The 22,968-nt window shown below is 37.8% G+C and overlaps 5 protein-coding genes across 9 annotated transcripts in view; 2 read left to right on the forward strand and 3 right to left on the reverse strand.

Moving 5' to 3' along the window:
• LOC141429683 (glycogen synthase kinase-3 beta-like) overlaps nt 1-10,936 on the reverse strand; it is a 48,816-nt gene extending 37,880 nt beyond the window's left edge. For 2 of the 5 annotated variants that reach the window (XM_074090120.1, XM_074090117.1), the window contains exon 1: nt 525-961. In XM_074090120.1, the coding sequence (XP_073946221.1) occupies nt 525-630 (106 nt within the window). In that variant the 5' untranslated portion in view covers nt 631-961. Of the gene's footprint in view, nt 1-524; nt 962-4,074; nt 4,129-10,760 lie in introns of those variants that run through there. The other 3 variants (XM_074090118.1, XM_074090119.1, XM_074090124.1) reach the window with 3 other exon arrangements.
• LOC141429684 (leucine-rich repeat-containing protein 58-like) lies at nt 2,108-11,484 on the forward strand. Its single transcript, XM_074090125.1, has 4 exons — nt 2,108-3,054; nt 9,718-9,934; nt 10,264-10,453; nt 11,012-11,484. Exons 1-4 carry the CDS (start codon nt 2,564-2,566, stop codon nt 11,185-11,187), a joined length of 1,074 nt encoding a protein of 357 aa, XP_073946226.1. The 5' UTR covers nt 2,108-2,563; the 3' UTR covers nt 11,188-11,484.
• Nucleotides 11,413-14,595, reverse strand: LOC141429685 (small ribosomal subunit protein uS2m-like). The gene is made up of 3 exons (XM_074090126.1): nt 14,362-14,595; nt 14,192-14,275; nt 11,413-12,131 (listed from the first exon to the last, which is right to left on the reverse strand). The coding sequence occupies exons 1-3, from the start codon at nt 14,378-14,380 to the stop codon at nt 11,485-11,487; spliced, it is 750 nt and encodes a 249-aa protein (XP_073946227.1). The 5' UTR covers nt 14,381-14,595; the 3' UTR covers nt 11,413-11,484.
• Nucleotides 14,596-14,920: 325 nt separating this feature from the next.
• LOC141429687 (dnaJ homolog subfamily C member 17-like) lies at nt 14,921-20,069 on the forward strand. The gene is made up of 3 exons (XM_074090128.1): nt 14,921-15,133; nt 15,287-15,887; nt 19,475-20,069. Exons 1-3 carry the CDS (start codon nt 15,059-15,061, stop codon nt 19,657-19,659), a joined length of 861 nt encoding a protein of 286 aa, XP_073946229.1. The 5' UTR covers nt 14,921-15,058; the 3' UTR covers nt 19,660-20,069.
• On the reverse strand, nt 20,062-22,782 carry LOC141429686 (CWF19-like protein 2 homolog). The gene is made up of 4 exons (XM_074090127.1): nt 21,823-22,782; nt 21,284-21,667; nt 20,858-21,196; nt 20,062-20,214 (listed from the first exon to the last, which is right to left on the reverse strand). Exons 1-4 carry the CDS (start codon nt 22,699-22,701, stop codon nt 20,071-20,073), a joined length of 1,746 nt encoding a protein of 581 aa, XP_073946228.1. The 5' UTR covers nt 22,702-22,782; the 3' UTR covers nt 20,062-20,070.
• Between the last annotated feature and the right edge of the window lie 186 nt (nt 22,783-22,968).

The following is a 22,968-nucleotide window of genomic DNA, read 5'->3' on the forward strand; positions in this document are numbered from 1 at the left end:
TCAAATAAGTAAGCACAGAAAGCGAAAATGCCACAATAGCGTACTCGGTCTCAAATTAAGAAGAAAATATTAAGATAACGACAATTTTAATTACGTCATGAAGTAACCTCAAAGAGATACCAGAATTACTGGTAATTAACCAGAAATTGCTTAGCAACTGCACAAAATGGACTCGACGGGTGCCAAGCCAGTGCGTAGAAGTGGTGACAGAAATATAACCACCTATGTATTAGGGATATTATAAAATACTACGCACTTTTATCACACTTAGTTATTTTGACATGCTAACTGTCACACGCCGAGGCATATGTGGCAGAATCGAAGCACAGGCTGTGGCCATTTTTGATGTGCTTCGGACATAAAACGCTGCCGATATTGATTATTTCTAATTACTGTAAGAATGAACCTCTACGATGAATTGAGGCAGTTTGCAGCCATATTTGAAATTGTCAGTAGCGAGATACGTCACAGGCATAGGAAATCACGATGGCCGACAAAAGAATGGTTAGGTAGTGGATACTTACTGCTGATTTTTACCCCTCCAAGTGGTTTAGGCGGTTGATTGTCGAATGTCTTTCGAACGGATTTGCTGCCCTCGGCGAATGACGTGGTCCTAGGGCGTCCGCTCATTATTATAGGTATAAAATAAAAGGCTTTAGAATCCTGAACTTCATAGATACTTCACATTTCTTGTTACCACCCTTGCACTCGCACTGAACTCTCTCACTTAGCCGACGAAATACAGAGTTATGGGTGTAATAGTCAAAACAATATCACTAAGATACAATCAAAATCAAACCAAGATTGTCTTATTAGGACTTTTACATTATCATTTTGTTGAATTTTCAAAATTTACATCGCTAAGGTGAACGACAGATTTTTAGTTTCTTGATTTCTTCAGACTTGTACTTGTTCGGCTAGTTTCGGCGTTCACTCGGACGTTCGATCACTGAACGAAGGTGACGTCACATGAAAGCTAGAGACTGACAGAGTCATCTAGTATGAAGGAAGGAACTAAATCGTACTCTTACGGTTAAACAGTCAAAAGTCTATTGTTTATGGAAAGTATTAGGTCGGCTACAGACACAGCGTTTTGTTTGCTGGCTTGAGACCATGCAGCCAAAATGTCACTTAGCCTGCATTTGGCCTGAAACCATACAATGTATGGTTTAAAATATCTCATATTTTTACTGGAGATTTCAAGAAAAAATTGCATCAGTATTTTCAGAACAAAAAAAAACTAGCCAAGATCATGTCGGACACGCCCAAGATAGGGTTTCCGTGTAGGCATTACGAAAAAATCAAGTAATATTTTTCTAAGAATTTCACATTGTGTATGGAATCTTCCAACTTTAGGAACCTAGGTAAATTTTATACCTTAGGCTGCTATTTACTCTCAAACTACTAAAAATTCTCAAGCAATCTTAGCCGTTATAATTTTCCGTGTAAATTTGATTAACTTACTACCATTCTGATTTTTTTTTTAATTTTTCCACCCAACAGTAGATTTTAAAGAGGGGGGGAGGGGGGCACGCACGATTTTAATGAAAATTTGCACTTTAAAATTGAATATTTCGCAAACAGATCACTGAATCGAAAAATCTTGCCAAAACCCCCCAATGGTTTAAAAAGACTTATACTCCATTTATTTGATCATTTGAAACGGTAAAATTTGCACACGTTTTTTAATGAAACAACGAAACTTAAAATTGTGTTAACTTCTATAACAAAAACATAATAAATACCGCTAATAAATGTCATGTAGGTATTTTTAGTCCATTTTTGTTCGAAATACCGACACCCCACACTTCAGTCTACTCGTGACCACGGCCGCTGTAATTTGGTCGAAACGTCGAGGTAAATATTACTCGTGTGTGTTAGCGTGAAGTCCCGTTTGTGGTATTTTGACTACCTATGAGTGAAAATCACGAAAGTTTAAAACGTGATTTCTAATTTAGGGGTAGATTTAGAGGTTCTTAAATTAAGCTTTAGAGATAAATATTTTTGAGAGTTGATAACACTGCGCTCTGTTTTTGACGACGGGCGATGGGCGCGGGACCGACCGATCGACCCTCACACGTGTATGTGTAGATCTCTATATATTATTCTAGCTTGTATCGAAAATGGCAAGTTACTAATGACAGTTCATTTACATTTACGTAAACAAAGAAACGCTAAAATCAAACGTTTATGTTTCAAACGTGTATTACTTACAATAGAAACATGTGAGTAGATTTGTTGAAAGTATTCAACAAAAATAAACTTTATTTTACCACCTACTACCAAACCAACTACCATCAACCAGCAATACGGCATTAATTCACATTATGAAGTTTCTTCGCTTTGCAAGTTCGCATGGTCACACGTCTAGTGCGACTTCATAATTGAATTAGGTAATCAAAGCGAGTAGGATCCGTCCCCGAATGGCGGGGAGGGGCGCAACGCGCGGCAGTTGCGCGCGCGCATCGTAAACATGTGCGCGGATACATCGTTGCTCGCAGTCATAATGTGAGTTGTACTCCAGTGCACATCACAAAGGATAATACCAAAAACATCGAACAAAATGGAGTGCTACACATCTGATAGCTGCGATAGCGACAGCCGAGAACAAAGAACCCTCGACCTATCCAACCAGTTGCTGGACACGAGCGGCTTGTCGCTAGAACTTCGGGGCATTGTCGACGAGAAAGACTGCGCGGAAAATTATGAGATAGTCCTCCTCTACAGCAACCGAATAACCGCGTTGCCTGACACCATAAACAGGTTCTCAAACTTGAAGATCTTAGATGTCAGCCACAACAGGCTCAAGACTCTCCCCGATATCCTCAAGTACTGCCCGCTCACATCGCTCATCGCTAAACACAACTTGCTCACTAACGAGTCGCTGCCAAAATGCTTCTGCTCCACAAAAAATACTCTAAAAGAACTCAATCTAAGTGGAAACCAACTCGGCTCATTCCCAGAACAAGTGATCGAACTTACGTCGCTAAGATACCTCTACATGGGCGGAAATAATATAGGCAATATACCAAAGGATATATGGAAATTAAACAGGTACCTACGTTCGTGTTGTTAAAATAAGAATATTCATCACTTTCTTACCTTCTAGAAAAACATAATTCGCACACTGTACATACTACTTAATTTTTCAAAAATGACTGTACGGTTTATTCACTAATTATACGCCTAGCTCTTATCTCTCTGTTGATAAGCAATACATATTTGTTGTCTAGCGGATCAAATAATGGCCCCCACATCACATGCGAAATACTCGTATGCAGACGATTGCTAGGAACTTGTAGTGAACGCTCAGTTTTAATCTATGCGTCACAAAATCGTAGATTATTAGTTAAATGTTTGATGAATATTTTAATTAAGTATATTATTTCACAAAGGCCATTTAAATACATTGAGACCTCAAACTGCGTAATAAAACAAGTTTTTAAGTTGATTTTTTCTAAGTAAGTAGATTAACATTATTAGCATTACAATTACAATAAACTGTCAAGCCGGTAGTAAGGCAGTGTTATCAAAGACTCGACTTATTATCCAACGTCGTTATCATAATTTGAAAGTCGTGCAAAATTTAAATCGTCTTTAGGTCAGAGGTTGAGCGACCGCAATGATAAGTTACATGTTAGATGGGTCTCCTCTCAAGCAATAAATATAATATGTACGTAGCGATAATATGTATGTACGTAGCGATAATATGTATGTACCTACTCGTACTTTATTTATACGATATACGTCAATGTTTAGATTCACAGTACAAGGGTCTTTGTTATGGCGAATGTCTATATTATCGACAGTCCGATGAGTACAAAAGGTTGCTGTCATGTTGGCGACATCGTCACGTGATAATATAGTTCAATATGTTTAAACAATAGGAGTGTTTACGTAGTAGGTAGGTACCTGTACCTACACTGTCGACCTGCCGGCGGCTAAAGCATACCTACATGTTTCAAGCATGATGTTTGATTACAAACAAAGCTATTTAGTTCCAGTCGTATTAGCAGCGTATCCGATGTGATAGCTAACGAAATCGCAGAAGCCCAATATTCGTACTTAACTTACCCGTATCGTTACAATCTTCGTCGTCGTTAATAATGCGCTCCAAATAAATGCGACCTGAAAAAACATGTAAACATGTATAATTATATTCCTTAACTACTTAAGTAATTAATCTACTTAATCCGTGTTATACAATTCATGACGGCGAAGACGCATCGTCATCTGTTGCTATATGAGAATATGTATCCGATCGCAACATCATTTCCACCCGAAGCCGAACCGTGTTCTCAGTTCAACCGAACCTTCGGCCTGTCACTAATATAGTTTGTATGTCTTTGTACCAACAACTCAAGGAGAGTCACTGATTTGTTGCCGGCCTTCAAAAGAAGTCTAAGCCCTTTTCTTGAAAGTTCTGATATCATTATTGTCAAAAACTGGAAACACTGCTTACGGAAGTTAATTCCACGATTACACGTACCTATGTGGCTGCATGGTAGAGCCAAGAGTCACTATGTCTATGAGGAATCGGTCGGTTCAAAGGTACCTCGAACCGAACCGATCCGGACAGTCGAATTCAATGGAGCGGAATCGAAACAAAAAACCGGATTCAATACCTAAAGGAGTCGGAAGTCGGAATCGATAGGCGGAGTCGGATCCGGTATCGGAGCTGGATTCAGTGAATCAGATGACTTCTCGGAGACAAATTTAGCTACCGTCAAGTGGGCAAGTCACACAGCTAGGAGGTGATGATCGTAAGGCCGCAGCCAAAGATTGGAGTAGGAGAGCTGAAATCTAGGTCCAGTCCAGCAGTAGGCTTACACAGCCTGATGGTGACTAGGCGTAGCATACTTGGACTGGGAATACCCAATCCAAGTATGCTATGTAACTTTCTGTAATTTATTTATGTACCCTGCCTAATAAGGTATATAGGGTACATCAATAAATTACAGAAAGTTGACAAACTAAATGAGACATATTTATGTATATCGACATATTTATGTATAGCGGTATTTGCGGTTCTCACATAGATAGGTACATTCCAGACCGACCCACTTAAGACGTTTCCCGTCTAAGTACATACCTATAGAAGTTGAGACAGGCAATATCGATTGTCTAGCAAAATCTTGGATGTGACTTGACTTGACAACTCTTATCTGCGTCTATAGTAGGTATTAGGATCCCCAATATGGCGGCTGGTGATAACTGCCAGCGTATCAAATAGCTATCAGCTTTACGATAGGTCTGATGCAGATTAGAAGCTAGATAAACCATTTAAATATACTAAGTAATAACAAAAACGTAAAACAGACTCCAAAAACATAAAAAATAACAAAAAATGGAACCGACTACAACGCCGACTACTAGCTCGAAGTCGGTGCCTCAGCACGAGCCAGCAGGAGTGGAACAATAGTCGTCTACCTCACCTCATACTATGGGTTTCAATCCCTCCTGCTGGGTCGTGCTGAGTCATGGATCATGGACTTCGAGCTAGTAGGTACCTACTTAGAAAAATATTTTCAAGGGCTTTGTAGTCGGTTCCATTTTTTGTTATTTTTTATTTTTTTGGAGTCGGTTTTACTTTTTTGTTAAATTTTTTCTTTATTTTTCACTTTTTTTTTTAGTGATTCGTAGCCAAAGTCATCTTACAGCGATTCCATTAAGCCCAAACACGGCTTAGTTACGTTGTTTTATAACAGAGTTCCGTTGCCTACCTTCCGGCTTCAGCATCAGATCAATTCGAAAGAATCATTAACTTAAAGCTTCTACTTAGTCGCTTATCTAGGTATATTAATCATGATCGTTTATAGACGAGCGAGCATTACTTAGCTTTGACGAGTTCCATTGGTCACGGCCTTCTTCATCAGGTCCAGTTTACCAAATGATACTTTCTGAATGTAAATAAATGCTTATCTTAATGCTAAAAATGCCAAAATTGCCATAGGTGTGCCTTAAAAAATTGGAGGTTTGCCCTCGATTTCCCTGGGATTCCATCATCAGATCTTGACTTGGTGACAATGGGCCCACCTTAGAAGTCTTTCAAATAAATAAAAAAATTGAAAATCGGTCCACAATTGACTGAGTAATCGGTGAACATACATAAAAAAGTACAAACATTGGAACATAGAACCTCCTCCTTTTTTGAAGTCGGTAAAAAAAGATCAATAGAGATTGCAAAACATATTTACAGATATTGAACAAAATATGGTTCATAGGTAGGTATTTCACATATGATTTTTAGGGTTCCGTATTCAAAAGTAGTTAAACTTTTTGCAGTCAATGGACCAATAGATGACCAATTATTGAAGGGGCTTAAAACTACAACAAAAATGCATGTTTGGCTCATTTTAATCCTATAAAACTTACGGTTTAGAGTGACTCAGGAGACCGTAACTTAGCAACGAGTGACAAGAAAAAGTTGATCGACCCAGCTGCTGCGGACTAGACATACTTAATGGTAATCCACGACTCCGAAAAGTGATCTGATTCATTAAACCCAGCTCAGATATAGGTATCGACTCCGCTTAACGACTCCAAAGTCCATTATTGAATCCGGTTCTTTCGAGCTATTATTAATTTGTCGGTGCAATCTCTCTTTTTCTCCTATTAACTGCAATTAACGTCAGCGGGACGACATGAGTTCTAATTTCGAACTTTGTAGTATTAGGCCAGGACCTGACCGAACCAGCCAATCGATCTGATCTGATCTGATAGAACGAAAGCAAAGTGAGTGCTGATTCGCCGTTCGCGGTTCGCTCTAAATAACTGCTCAGGGTCAGGGTCTATAAGAATTGAAAGGAGCCGTTTGAGAATGACTCTTGAATTTGAGATCCAGATTTAACCATGTCTACTGTGAAACCCTGTCTAATAATTTCGCTATGTCTGTCTGTCTGTTCGCGACTTAGCTCAGAGTTAGTACTAGAATAAAAATAATCACGCCAACAATGTGTTAGAATATTTTTTTGAAAAATGACCCTACACGCCACGTAGCATGCCCAAAGATGGCTCTGGGTGTGAGGTGTCGTTTTGGATAGGGGTTGCAAAAATATTGTAAGTTTGAATAAAATAAAAGTCATTTATTTCAGACTCAAAGAATCCATATCGTGTCAGTAAAAGAAAGACAAATTAAAATCTAGATAAGTACCTAACATTAGTATTGGGAATGGATGAAACTAGATATTAGTAATCGTTTGAGAAACCATTTATCAATTCAGGGATCTGTTTGCGAAATATAAAACCTTAATTAGTCGTTCCAATCGTTTATTTAACTTTTGACAGATCACGCACGTGAAGTTTTACAATAATTTTCGGTACAACTTCATGGACGGGTACCGCCCACTTAGTGATTTCCCATTCGTAATGAATGACCACAGACTATAAAAACCGTTTTGAAGTAAATCGATTTTATAAATAAAACATACTTACATTTAAAATTATTGTGATTATATTTTATATCAAAATCATTTAAAAATAATAAATACATTAATATGCCTTTAGGGATTAAAAAGTTAAAACAACTAAAATAGGCACTGTAATACTATTTTTAATTATACCTACCACGGCACAGGCGTCTCGTTGTGAGTGACAACAAACTGGCGTCGCTGCCGCGTCCAGTTTTGCCGCTTCATAATTGTCAAAATTACTAAATTACCGTCGGAAGTGATAAACATATTAACTTAACATAAATGGTTTATTTTAATTTAATATGTAAGATAAAGTAACTTAAACACCTGTGAATGTTTATAAAACAATGCAAAATGTTGAGCAAAAATAAAATATGAATGTGTTAAATCGATTAAAACATCTTCATGAATAAAATCGATTGTTAAAAGAAATCGAATCAGGAACGCAACAGGGCATCACTATTTTAATTAGTACTCGAGCTGTCAAAAGTTAAATAAACGATTGGAACGACAATAAGTGCTATTTTTTGTTGTGTCTAGGCGTCCCCCCCCCCCCTCTATTTGCAAAACTTATGGCTTAGAAATTCTGAAGTAAATTTTAATGATAGACCTACCTATACTCTACCTACTTACCTACAACGAATTTAAAAGGAAAAAATTATAATTTCGAAGGATTTTACAAAAACGTCAATATCTCCGTAACTAGAAACTGCCATAAGGATTTTCTGATGGTTCGTCACATTTATACTAGTTAACCACAATTAATTGCAAAATTGGATCACGCAACAAACAACACAAAATAATTCGCGAGTTATCTATAGGTACAGACATACTTACACGTCAACTATAGCGTTGTGGAGCATGACGTTATCGTCTCGTCCCGCCGAGACCTAAGGATGTAGGTATTTTCATAATAACGATTATTGATGTTTAATTTTAACTATAAAGGCACTGTCAGTGGGATACCTACCACCAAATTGATAAGTAATACAGACCATTCTTTCCTAGGCTGTAATTTTGAGGCAAGGTATCCAAAAACGACAAGTAAAAATTTACGTAAAAGTTTGAAATTTACAAGCTGCCATTGTGAATGCTACATGACCAATGAAACCTTTTTATATGGCATTGAGGCTTAATTAACAATAATGATAGTTTATGAAAATAGTAGATTGTATACATGTATACCTACAACGAGTGCATAAAAAGAGCCATTTTACCTGAGACGTTCATATAGCCACCCGAGCTGGTACGGCGAGGGTGGATAGACGCGTCGAGGGGAAAATGGCTTTGATGGTCGATTCGAGTTTTACACTGCTTTTCACTTCGATTTCGAGATGAAATAACAACAGTGGAAACATTGTTCACTTACTACGTACCTTTTATTTTTCATGCATTGCTAATATAATTATCCCATCAAAACATAAATGTGAAATAAGAGCCAAGTTAAAGATATTAACATCCAAAAATCGTCATTTTTATCACTGAGATCCAAAATTCTTATAATTATACTAAATTCGGCGGAAATTCGAACTTCTTTCTTGCCGTCCTGCTGACGCTTGTATTATTTAATACGAGAGTGAGAGGGACGGTACGACACGAATTTGAGTTAGGGTTCAGCAAAAGAAGTGCCGCCATTTATATAAAAAAGTCCAAATAATGTTATTATGGTCACTATTTTAAATGAACTAAAAGAATTTCTTTGCTCACCCGCGACCTCTCTAGCTCTAGCTCTAGCTCTAGAATAAAATATTTGTTAGAGTCTGTTCTGTTAGCATGGTGTGGGTACGGTTGTGTTGCTCTGAAGATGAGCTCTGGTTGAGACTCAAATATTTGTTAGTCTAACATCTGGTAGCATGGCTGGCTCTGGTTGAGTTCGAAACGCGTCAGTGATGGTGATAGTTGGGTTTGTGTGATTTGTGTGTGTTCTTACAGTGAGTGTGGAGGTGGAGGAACTGCATGAATGAACACGCATCTTGCATAAACTTAGCTATCATAAGGTCGAGGGAGAGCAAAGAAATTCTTTTAGTTCATTGATATGGACCTCCGCAAAGTAACGCCTGATTCAATAAATTACTATTTTAAATGATTGCATCGTATACATGTCATAGAACGGGCAAATTATAAGCATCTTTTATACGAAAAATAAGGCCAAAAATGGCGGAAATATCACGGCGCGATGGCGCTCATTGGGGGAGGGGATGCTAGCAATGGACTGCTACGATGATGATGATGATTTCTAACTCAGCACCTTCTCAAAGATTACATAGGTACCGTACAATGCATAAACTAATAGGCAATTTATCAGTTTACAGATTCTATCGCTAGGAGGAAACCAAATAGTGGATGTGCCGGATGCAGTGGGTCGACTGACATCACTTCAAGCCCTGGTGCTCAGCGACAACATGATAGAACAGCTTCCGAACAGCATCGCCCACCTAAACCAACTACGCTCCCTTCTAATTCACAGGAATAAGTTAAAGACCCTGCCCACACAAATCATTAAGCTGAGATGCCTCACTGAGGTAAGAAATCACAAACTTATCTAGTACTTTAAAAACCGCGCCACTGTTAACAGTAAGTGTCCTTATGTTAGTATGAATATAACAAAGTTCTAGTTTTTGCCACTGGCATAACTAAGTTTGCATACTCATTGCTCCGCAAACAGGAAGAGTAGGTAGGTTATCCTTCTACCTATATACATATTAGGTATATAGTATTATTTGTAAATAGTAAACAATAACAAATTGCGTATTACATTCACCCGAGTTATAGTTTTATGAACATTCGTGAAAGTGGATAGTTAAATACGAATTACCACTTCCTTCATGTCGAACTTTTGTTTTGATTCCAGCTAAGTCTTCGAGACAATCCTCTAGTTGTGAGGTTCGTTCGGGACATGACTTTGCAGCCTCCTTCGCTGTTAGAGCTTGCTGGCCGGACCATCAAGCTACACGATATACCGATTCTGCCAGGCGAAGTGCCCAGGGACCTTATTAACTATTTGGGCGCTGCGCAATGTTGCGTGAATCCAAAGTGCAAAGGTGAGATATTAAAGATTCAGGAGTGAAAATATTTTACGTAATACATATTACAGGATGTTGAAAATAGCCTGAAAAGTATGGTACGGCCGTGCCTTTATTTTTGTTTGGCTCGACTTGGCGGGGGCACTCCCGTGCCCCCAGATACTTATTCAAAGTGGGGTATCATAGCATATCTACTATTAGCTATTGCACAACAGTGACGAAGCAATAATAATATAAACACACTTGTTTTATGCTCAGCGCAATAACAGACAGATAAAACGTCTTAAAGTATTTTTAGATAAAATAAAATTGATAAGTTACTTACATTTTCGTGTTCCATTGTAGAGAAAATGATTTTCTTGGGGTGGCGGACGCTCAGGCCTTTGGTATTCAAAGTAATTACAACGCATTTTAAAAAAACGATACGATTTTATTAAAATATCGATTTGACAACTGCATTGAAAGCTTTGCTATCAGAAGTGTGGGTAGTCTACAAATTGAATTTAACCACTTACCTTACCCGCCAAATACAACGAGTATTTACTTTTTAATCAGCTTTTTTTTGGGTTATTTCAGGAGTTTTCTTCGACAATCGCGTGGAACACATCAAATTCGTTGACTTTTGCGGGAAATACAGAATTCCACTTCTACAGTACCTGTGCAGCTCCAAGTGCATAACCGGAAGTTGGGAAAGTCGAGAAGTGGACAGCAACCCTCATCCGCATATGATGCGAAAGGTTCTTTTGGGATAGTATTTACAACAAATTTATTGGGCATGGATAATTTTTTTTTTAAAATCAAAAAAAATACTCGTTTTGATTGTTTCTTTACTACTTGCTTGAAATATTTAGAAAATTCATGATAAGTTTTTGCAATGAACAAAAGACAAATGTTTTGAAATTTTCTTGTGTAAGTATTTTGTAGCCATAATTGTAAAAAATGTGTTAATTTTGTATATTTTGTTAAAGAAATTGTATAAAGTTTATATCATTTATTACCTATTATTCTAAAAAAATTAAATAAATGTTACTGAAGACAGTTCTTTTTCATCACTCCGTTTCTTGTAAGAATTTCATCCTTGCTTCTTTGCCTCTGTGAATGGCTGCTTTGAATAGTTTGCAATAAAGCTCAATAGCAGTAGGGGTGTCGTCATTTCCTGGGACCGGATATGTGATCAAATTAGGGTTACAATTGGTGTCCACAATGCCAATGGTAGGAATAAGCATCTTCGCACTGTCCCGCACGGCCGTATGTTGGTTCAAGATATTATTTTGGGTATTTAGAAATATACAAAGGTCTGGTAACCTCGTAACCGCACCAAATTGATGGTTGGCGTTTGTAAATATACCACCTCGCCAGAACCTTGTGTGGGCGTATTCGCCACATTCTTTAGCGGTTTTTTCAACTAAATGAGCATTCAGTGCATTTCGGTTGAAGAAACAGATTATTCCACCTCTATAGGCAACATGGGCTGTAAAGTTGAGTGCTTTGCGTAGATGTTCTGCTGTTGTGTCCAAGTCGAAGATCAAGTGGCCGAGTCGAGACCCGTACAAGTATGGTCTCATATAGTCATTAAGGGATCCTTCCTTGTGACCAAAATGCACCCTGGCATCAAATAGATCCTTCACAGTGAACAGATTGTGGACTTGGAAGTAGTCTGGGTGCTCTAGGGGGTTTTTCCTTGGTGCAGTGGTTTCTACAAGAAAAGTAAAGGAGGTTTAAATTTATTATGCAGACTTACACTTTCAAGTTGGCGGCAGTTCTTATGTAGTGCTAGCGGTACGCCAAAAAATGCTGCACATGGTGTTAAAAGTATGAAAATCGGAACGATTGATCTTTAGGCCATAAGAATCAATCTGACCCGTAGCACGAAAAAAAACAAAAATGGAGTTACGACGTCATTTTTTTTTTGTAGTTATGGAAAAAAAATATTTTTTGGTCTGAAGCCTATCGTGTGTGGTATCTAATAAAAGCGCTTACTAAAGCCGATTCTAAAAATATATCACATCATGATACAAATTTTCAATACAAATTGAAAATGAAATTTTTACCAAAAACTTATTTTAATAATTATGTCAGTGAATGGTAGTTTAAATTCAAAGATCAATCACAAAAACATGAGAAAAATAAAACAATGCATCCGTAACTTAGCTTACGTTAGGGATGTCTATGGGCAGCGGTGATTGCTTTCCAACAGGTGACCCTGTGTTTGCCCACAATCATATAAAAAAAAATCAAAAATAACTTTAAGTAACTTAATTCATTAGTCTTCATTTGTTAGTTTCACAGTAAAATAGAGTTGATTCATATATCCTTGGTATAGTTGGCGGATAAATATTCAGATTTTGGAGGTATATATTTCAATTTTTATTTATTTATTTCAAAACAAAGTCGGGCTTACAGTCAAGTCAGATTCATTCACTTTAGGCTATAACAAGAACTTATGAATGTCAAAAAAATCTACCACCGGTTTCGGAAAAACCTCTGTTGAGAAGAATCTGGCAAGAAACTCAACGAGGTATATATATTTTTTAAACAGATTTACAATATTATTATATGATATCTATACATCACAAGTATTTAATACAACTTTATTTTTAACACAGTAGGTTCGCTATTTGAAGGGATTACTAATGCCGATCGGAATTATTTCTAAATATCCCTGTCCATGATATAATCATTAACTTTATAATACGCCTTAGATATTAATGTCGTCTTGATGATAGATATTAATTTTTTATCCATTTCATTTGTAATATTTTTGTAGTTTGCACCAAAACAGGTTTTACTCTAAAATTAAATGTCTGGATAGGCTTAGACCCGTATTTTGGTGCATTGCTGAAACTTTAATGAAAGAATAAATATTTATAAACTACTGACAATTAATCAATCTCATTTTATCAGAAAAAAAAAACTAGCAATCAAATCAAAAATCAAATTAAAATAATTTAGTTTCAGATAACTGAGTAGATCCAAGTATTGTTAGTGTATATAATATTCTAATGAGACTATGGTAGTAGGTAAGCAGATAAGATATATTATTATTACACATTCATGTAAACTGCCTAATTCATAAATTAACTTCTGTTTCATTACAAATTAACACATCACATCCAATTAAATTAAACTGTCTATCTATGTCAAACCAAATAAATTAAAATTAATTTAATCAAAGTCACATTTCATTACATTATAAAATTAATCAATCAATCAATCAATGCTGTTCCTAAATGAATATTAACCCGTCAAGCGATTTGGGGGTGCAAAAAGCGCCTAGCTAAATTTGTGCGGAACTGCGATAGACACACTCACTGAGTGCACCTAGCGCATTTTCGGACAGGTTTCCTTAGGCACACACGTGTGTGCCTAAATCGCTTGACGGGTTAAATAATTACATAAAAAAATATGAGAAAGAAATATGAATTAATGTCCCTACCTTTGTGAATGCATTGTGAATGCAATGTTAAAAGTTGTGACTCTTATCAATACAGAAATTAAGGTATATTTATTTAAAAACATCAAATTTATACCAAAACATTACAAAATAAGATAAGGCATTAAATTTAAATAAAAGATCTGATCAATTTTCAGTCTTATTTTTGAGTCAATATCAACAAGCAATGATTTTTATAATTATAATTATCTTCAATAAGGATCAAGGTTAGCTAGTCTGTAAGTAAATGTAATTGGACTTATTTTTCTATTTAATTTATTTATTATTATTTAAATATAGTGAATAAAGAGCACAGAGCATACCTTCAGGAACGGTTTGGGAGGCAGGTGCGGACTGGACCACCGTAGAATTGGTTCTCAAGGACGAAAGTCCAACCCGTAGGTGTCCTATAAAATACATAAATAATATTCAAATCCTTAACTATACCAACATTGGTTTAGTGATTTCATCTAACTGTGTTTTAATGACTTACGATAAGTTCGAGGCAACATTATTTGATTAAATGAAGAAGGATAACTTATTTCGTTAACTGCCCAACAACTTAGTCGAAAAATAAAGTCTTTTCTTTTCAAAAAGTAAAGTACTTAATGTGCATTCAATTCAAGTCCATTATAATATAACCTCAATCTCAAAATATTGAGTTTGTCATATCAAGTTTGACATTTTTATTTTATTTTTTTCCTTGCTTATAGTCTCTCTTACTCTTATGACCTCTATTTCTTTTGACGGTTTTACCCACCATTCGAACAGTTCGACTGTGTTGCCCTTAAAATGTATAATCCGAACAGACGATTCAACATTTTATTTCTTATAATAACAATATCTTTAATTGTGTTTTTAATAGTCTTTTAATTCATTATAACCAAATTAGACGTTTTAAACAAAGAAAGAATATTTTTGTTGAAGCAAAGGAATTCACATTTATTAGGCAAGCAACATCGCCTTGCGAACTTCCGGCTAAAAAGCCTCGAGGTCGAGCTCACGTCGAGCTTGCACAAATAAAAAAACCAATCTGTCAATGTCAAGTTCAAATCAACAGAGCTGAAGTTGGCTGCAAATGGCGCCTGCCTTGCTCTTGCTGTAATTAATTGCAGTCAGTGCTTTGTATTTAATTTATTAAAATCTAAGTTTTGATGTGAATTTGTAAGGTAACAATTAATAAGTTCATTATGGCAAAAACAAAGATTGAAGATGTTGATTTGTACGCTCTCCTAGATCTTACGATCACCGCTACGGAATCCGAGGTAAGAACTTTTTGGGTTATTAACTTGTTTTGCCTTACATTTACGTATATAATTTGGGTATATTAAAATAAATGTAACCTGTTAAAACAATATTAGTTTTTTAAAATATACTTTGCCATTATTCAATCTAATACCTAATACTTTTATTTCCAGATCAAAAAAGCGTATCGTAAAAAAGCACTACAATGCCATCCAGACAAAAATCCTGATGATCCAAAGGCAGTAGAAGCATTCCATGAGCTTTCTAGAGCCTTAGAAATCCTTACGGATGCTGCAGCTAGATCTGCTTACGACAAAGTACTGAGGGCAAAGGCAGCAGCAAAACTCAGGCACAAAGAATTAGACAGTAAGAGACAGAAACTAAAGGAAGACCTAGAAAGAAGAGAGAGAGAAGCTGGGCTTGGAACTAATCTCACTGATGAACAAAAATTAGCAGCTGAAATATTAAGATTGCAGAAAGAAGGCAGTAGGCTTCTGCAAGAAGAACAAAAGAGGGTCAAAGAAGAAATACAGAGAACTCTTGGTCGCCTCAATGAACCTGTGTGGGATTCTAGTTTGAATAGAATTAAGATAAAGTGGAAAGCTGATAAAACAGATGAGAGCAATGGTGGATATGATGAGCCCAAACTGCGGATGATTTTGAAGAAATATGGAGATATTGTGGCATTAATTGTATCATCTAAGAAGAAAGGAACTGCTTTGGTAGAGTATTCTACTAAGGAAGCTTCAGAGATGGCAATTGAATTTGAGAAAGGTTAGATTTTTCATTCCTCTGGATATCATAACAGCAAACTATTATTATTATTATTATAGCCTCTTTATTTCCATTTTGAATCACAAAACATAATCATAAGTGCATGCATAACATATTCAAATCAATCTATTCATTATAACAATTATGATATACATTAAAAATTACATAACATTTCATTTCATAATAAATAGCAATTAATTAAAAAAACAATTCAATATGGATCCCTCAACAGGTAAAGACCTCCTCTATTTCGTTCCAATAAGTGTCTGTCCTTTGCTTTAGTAAGCCAGTTTTGCCCAGCATTTCTCACTAATTCATCCTATTACATAAATAAATTAAAAGTTATGGCCAGAAGTGGTAGAATCATATTGTATGCTTTGTCATGTAACATACCATTCAAATTCTACATGACTTACAAGAAATCCAATTTGTTGATTGCACTTACAAAATTGTTAAGCACTTCAGGAGTTTGTGATTAATGCCAAAAGTTCAGTGAACTGATGAGCTTACTCACACTTATTGATTTTTCCAAAGATAATATATTTTATATTTTGACCAGCTGATACAGTTGTGTCAAGTATTACTTTCATGTTAAACAAGTTTGTCTATCAAATTTCATCATGTCAGCCGAAAGACGTCCACCGCTGGACATAGGCCTCCCCCAAGGCTCTCCACTCAGACCGGTCTTGTGCTTTCCGCATCCACCGCGATCCCGCGATCTTAACCAAGTCGTCGCTCCATCTTGTTGGAGGCCTACCGACAGCTCGTCTCCCGGTCCGCGGACGCCATTCGAGAACCTTCTGGCCCCATCGGCCATCCGTCCTGCGAGCAATGTGCCCCGCCCACTGCCACTTTAGTTTCGCAATTCTTCGGGCTATGTCGGTAACCTTAGTTCTACTGCGGATATCATCATTTCTAATTCTATCCCGCAGAGAAACCCCGAGCATAGCCCTCTCCATAGCCCTCTGAGTGACTTTGAGTTTTCTCATGAGGCCCATCGTTAGCGCCCACGTCTCAGATCCGTATGTTATCACTGGCAACACACACTGGTCAAAGACTTTTGACTTCAAACACTGCGGTAATTTGGACGAAAAGACACTACGAAGCTTCCCGAACGCTGCCCAGCCGAGTCGGATTCGACGAGTGATCTCTTTCTCAAAGTTGGACCTACCTAACTGGACCGTTTGTCCCAGGTATACATAGTCGTCAACAACTTCGAGCGCAGAGTCTCCGACTATTACGGGAGTTGGTACAACATGGACATTAGACATGACTTTCGTCTTGTCCATGTTCATTTTCAGGCCAACTCGGTCGGAAACTCTACTGAGGTCAGCGAGCATAGCACCGAGGTCCTCCATGGTCTCAGCCATGACTACAATGTCGTCGGCGAATCGAAGATGAGTGAAATACTCGCCATTAATGTTGATGCCTCGTCCTTTCCAGTCCAAAACCTTAAAAGCATCCTCCAATGCAGCGGTGAACAGTTTCGGAGAGATCACATCTCCTTGTCTGACTCCCCGCTGCAGAGGAATAGGCTTCGTGCTCTGATCCTGTAATCGGACGGACATAGTGGCGTTTTCGTACAGACACTTCAACACTTCGATATACCGATAGTCAACTTGGCACCGCTGGAGAGCCTGCAGCACAGCCCAAGTCTCGATCGAATCGAAGGCTTTCTCGTAGTCCACAAATGCTAGGCAAAGGGGGAGGTTATACTCTTCAGTCTTCTGTATAACCTGCCGCAGCGCATGTATGTGGTCTACGGTACTATAGCCTTTTCGGAAGCCGGCTTGTTCGGGAGGCTGGAAGTCGTCAAGCCTGCGTGTGAGACGGTTTGTGATGACCCTGGAAAATAGCTTGTAAACATGGCTCAGAAGTGAGATGGGTCTATAGTTCTTCAGCAAGGTGTTATCACCTTTTTTGAAGAAGAGCACCACCACACTTCTGTTCCATGCTTTCGGCGTTCTCCCTTGGTGAAGGACGGAACTAAACAGCGTCTGAAGGCCCTTAAGGACTGGTCTACCACCCGCCTTCAGGAGTTCGGCTGTAATTCCGTCGTCACCCGGGGCTTTGCCATTCTTAAGCTGCTTGAGGGCCATACTAATCTCGTACAGGCTGACGTCCGGGATGTCTTCGGTATAGTGTCGGGTTAATCTAGCCCTCGGGTCTTTAGCTAGATTTTCGACAGGTGTTCGGGTTGTCGTGTATAGCTGTCCATAAAACCTCTCAACTTCCTCCAACAGCTCAGGTTTGGATGAAACGATTCTGCCGTCGTCGGTCTTGAGCTTCATCAACTGGCTTTGACCAACAGACAGATCCCTGGTAAACACCTTAGAGCCCCTGTTACGCTCAATAGCCTCTTCAATACTGGTAGTATTAAATCGGCGTACATCGCGCTTCAGAGACTTTGAGATCTGTCTGTTGAGCTGCCGATAACGAGAAGCGTCACCAGAAGACTGCAAAATCATCTCACGCCTCACCTCCATGAGCCTAAGGGTGGAATCCGAAAGCCTTTTGGTTCTAGTACGGCGGGTCTTGAAGAACTTAGACCCGACCATATGGACAGCTTCCACAAACCCGTCGTTGTAATCGTCCACCTCGCTACCTAGGCATTCGAAACGATTTTGAAGTTCGAGCTGAAAGCTCTCGGGGTTTTGAGCTGAGCAGGTTCTGGGCGGAGCGTAGATTTCATCAGTCGAGACCTTTCAAGCTTGAACTGGATATTCAATGAGCCTCGTACCATACGGTGATCACTCCCGGTTTTAAACGCACTGATCACGGAGACATCATTGAATATGTGCTTTTTCGTCGACATGATAAAATCTATCTCATTCCTCGTAACACCATCAGGGCTCATCCAGGTCCACTTCCTATGCTCACGTTTCCTGAAGAAGGAGTTCATCATATAGAGTCCCTCCTTCTCCATAAAACCGGCCAGTAGGTGGCCCCGGTGATTCCTACGCCCCACTCCAAATTTCCCCACTCTCAGTTCTTCACCGTCTCGTTTGCCCAGCTTTGCGTTAAAGTCCCCCATAACAACCGTAAAGTGAGTTTTGGAGCTATGCATGGCTCTGGAAATATCCTCATACATAGCCTCCACCTCATCGTCGGAGTGCGTCGAGGTCGGAGCGTATACCTGTATGACCTTCAACGAATATCGTTGGGTCATTCTGAGTACAAGGCATGCTACCCGGTTCGACACACTATCGATCTTCACCACGTTGTTCACGAGGGACCTGTGGACGATAAACCCGACACCTCCCTGGGACTGGTGTTCGCCCTCCCGGAAATAGAGCAAGTTACCGGACTTAAGAGTTATCGTGTCCTCCCCCTCTCTACGGACTTCTGATAACCCTATGATTCCCCATCGTAACCTGCTCAATTCTTCCTCCAGTTCCAGTATCCTTTCATCGGTCCGCAGCGTTCGGCAGTTATATGTTGCCAGGGCCAAAGGTTGTCGTTTTTGGTAGCCGGGCCTCTGCCGGTGATTAACTATAGCACCCCCTGCCCCGCCGTTACCATGGCCGCTACCGGAGCCAGCTATCAAATTTACTTTTACTTAATACAAAATTTTCATTATGTTTCAGGTCTACCAGATAACCCTCTCACATTAAAGTGGCTTCATGACAAACCCATACTGATAACGAAGAAGGATGCCCCCGGACCTTCATTGGTATCAGACAGAGACTATGAATCTCTTGTGTTAACTAAAATGAGACAAGCAGCGGAAAGGCAGAAATTGATAGAAGAAATGATGAAGGAAGAATCTTGATGTATAAATGTATTTTTAAACTAGAAAAAGCTTACATTTTTGTGTACAATTACCATTGCATCATAATTTGAAAACTTGCAAAATATTGTGTAATAAGTAGTAATAACAGTGTAAAATATTGTGACTGTGATTGTGATAATAATATATATACTCCAAAAAAGTCGAAAATATTTGTGAAAAGCCATATAATTTTAACATGTAGAATAGAATGCCATATTCATGATATCATGATTTCAAAATGTGTAGTCATGTGCAAAAATATGTATCTATTCCAACCACAATTTTACATTGGATCATAACAACACTGATATTGAAGTATTTTGATACAGGCAAAATTGGGACACTTCACCTCAACCTTTTCAAACAAAATGGCTTTGATAAGTTGAAATAAAAAAAAGATACTTATAAGACTTAAACTGTTTTATTAGTTGCAATATCAAAAGGTTTCCATTCTTTAATGAATTCCAGCACTTTCTTCCTCTGTAAGTCACCATACTCCCGCTGTGGGTTTTTCCATAGGTTATGATCGAGATCAAGTATTCCACCAATTACTTCCTGCAAAAAACTCGTTATAAATTACTTGGAAATAAGTTTGGATGTGGCTAAACTAAGAAATAATAATAATAATAATAAAGTAGCTTTATTTTAGTGCCTATGGTAATGTATGCATGTACATAACCATTATTAGAAGGCATTACAGTTCAAACATATAAAGTGTGTCGTCCATAAGTTGAAGCACAGTCGAGGGCATAAATATCTATATAGCCATAGCATCAAATATAGTTGGCATAGATATTTTTACGTCATGGTAACTTTTCTGGGTTAAAAATTATCCTATGTGTGAGGGTCTTAACACTCTCTATAACAAATTTTTCACGATCGGCGTCGAAGCATAACAAAAAACACCTAATGTGAATCAATTGCATCTAGCATTGAAGGTTCTTTCAGGAAAGAGATAGCACAAATATATTTATTACTAATGTTGCCTATGGCTGATTATCCAGGATAAAAATTATTGTCTTTCTCTTTCAGGATCTCAGACTACATATATCCTTATGAAATTTTATTTGGTTCAGACTTTTAAGCATGAAGAGGTAACAGACAGACTATAGAGTTACCTTCACATTTATATATCAATAAAGGATGATCCATAATTAATCAAAGGATGATCCATACCTACATTTTTCATTGGACTTACCTCTGCAAAATTCCTTGGAAATAGTTGTTGATCCTCAATTACATGGGCAAAGCCTGGGTCCATTCCAAAATCAATCCAGAAATAAGGTAACCCTTTAGGGATACCTTTTCTTATATTTTTGCCCTTTAGATCAACAACTTTTTTATTCATAGACCATTCTGCCTCACATTCCAAGAGAGCTTTCTTAAAATAAATGGCTGCCATGTCACCAACGTCTCTTGGTAAAGGTACACAGTGGATAACCATATGAGGGAATCGGTGCAATTTTGTTGCTGTCTCGAAGAAAACAACATCTTTGTCTTGTGAATTGAAGAAGCTGGTGATAGCCCGCCTGTAGTTCTGAAAATAATATTAAAAGATAACTCACATATTTCTATAATAAAATAACATTGACAGATATTGAAATTTTTATAATGTAATTTTTACCATAATTTCCTCCCAAACATCTTCATCTATAGAAGTAACGCATGTAGAGTGTTGAATAGTAGTAATAATACATTGCCCTTTCACTAACGACTTTCTTGCTGGTACTGCCATATACACCTTAGTTCCGCAGCTCACCATAAGGTGCTTCAACATATTCTTAGAGTCCACACAATGTTCACAGCCCTCAAGAGATCTCTCAATCTTCATGTGTGCATTAATTGATTTTTGTTTTTCTCTTTCACTGTCCTTGGCTTCATTTCTGTTCTTTGATATTTCATCAGTGAAAATATCCTCCAGATCATCATTAGGATTTTTGTGCTTGCTTGCGATTTTGGCGAGTTCAGCATCTTCATTGTAATTGTCACCATATTTTTCTTCTTGGAACTGTAATATTAAGTAATATTATTGTAAGCATATATTTAAGAAATAACTAAAGGGAGCATTTGTCACTACAATTATTTATTATAAACACAAATATTCAAAATGGATTCACTAACTCAACATTTTAATTACTTATAGTAAATATTTGAAAAGCTTACCATTTGTGATAAATTATATTTGTCATCATTGCCAAAGTACTTTGTTCTTTCTCCAGAAACATGAGTTTCTGCTTTCCGCTTTCCTCCCTTACTCTTTGGGTCCCCACCAGACCCTTTAACTAAAGGTCTACTATTGCCCATGCTATTAGTAGATATAAGCATCACAGCATCATCTTCATCCTCTTTGCCAGCACCAGGATTCTGCTTCCTGTATTCTCTTGCAGCCTCCAATTTAACTTTAAGTTCATTGACAAGTTTCATGTTGCCCATTATTTCAGCTTTGACAATTTTTGCAGCTAATTTGTTCATTTTCTCATCACTTAAATATGGTGTATCTTTCTTCTCTTGCCTTACTGCTCCAACTGGTTGAGACATATTTGGTGTTGATTTGACATCCATAAGTACAGGTGATGTCGAGTGATTTCTCCTATTGATTTTTGGCTCTTTTCTAATATCATCTTTAAACTCTCTTCCTCTACTGTCTCTTGTCTCACCCCTACATTCGTCTCTGAAATCATTTCTATTGTCATCTCTTGAATCTTGTTTGCTGTCATCTCTTTTTCTCCAGCCACCAGATCTGTGACTATATGAGCCATAGCTATGACTGCTTTTTCTTTTGTACTCCTTTTCAGTATAGGATGCTTTTGAACTGGAAGACCGTGAGTATAAATCATTATTACTGTCAGGCTTTAGAAATGGCTTAGACTTGCGAAAGCTTTCTGGTGTTTGAGGAAGGCCGCCCCCACCTTCTTTCCAGTAGGGATTTAGTTCTCGACTGCTAGTTGCTGGGTTATAAGAATCAATGTGTTTTTTTTCCTCTACCTTAGGTTTTCTAATGTCGTCTTTTGTATATGTCTTTATCATACCAGTCATTGCCATCCAGTCTTCACGCTCTGTGTAGCTTTGCTCGGGTGCTGGCTTCTTCTCTACCCATTCATCTTCAGAAGCGCTGGAACTTGATGACTGAAAATGTAAATGTTACCAATGTTACAACTAAAGCCGAAAGGAACAATGTTTATTGTAAACAAGTTCTGCTGCTACTTACACTATGGCGTTTACGCTCACGTTTGTCCTTATGTTTGCTTTTCTTCTTGTCCTTGTCTTTATTTTCGTTTTTCTTTCATGGTGTTTATGTTTATGTTTGTT

Source organism: Choristoneura fumiferana, chromosome 7 (assembly GCF_025370935.1).
Source record: "Choristoneura fumiferana chromosome 7, NRCan_CFum_1, whole genome shotgun sequence".
Classification (NCBI taxonomy): domain Eukaryota; kingdom Metazoa; phylum Arthropoda; class Insecta; order Lepidoptera; family Tortricidae; genus Choristoneura; species Choristoneura fumiferana.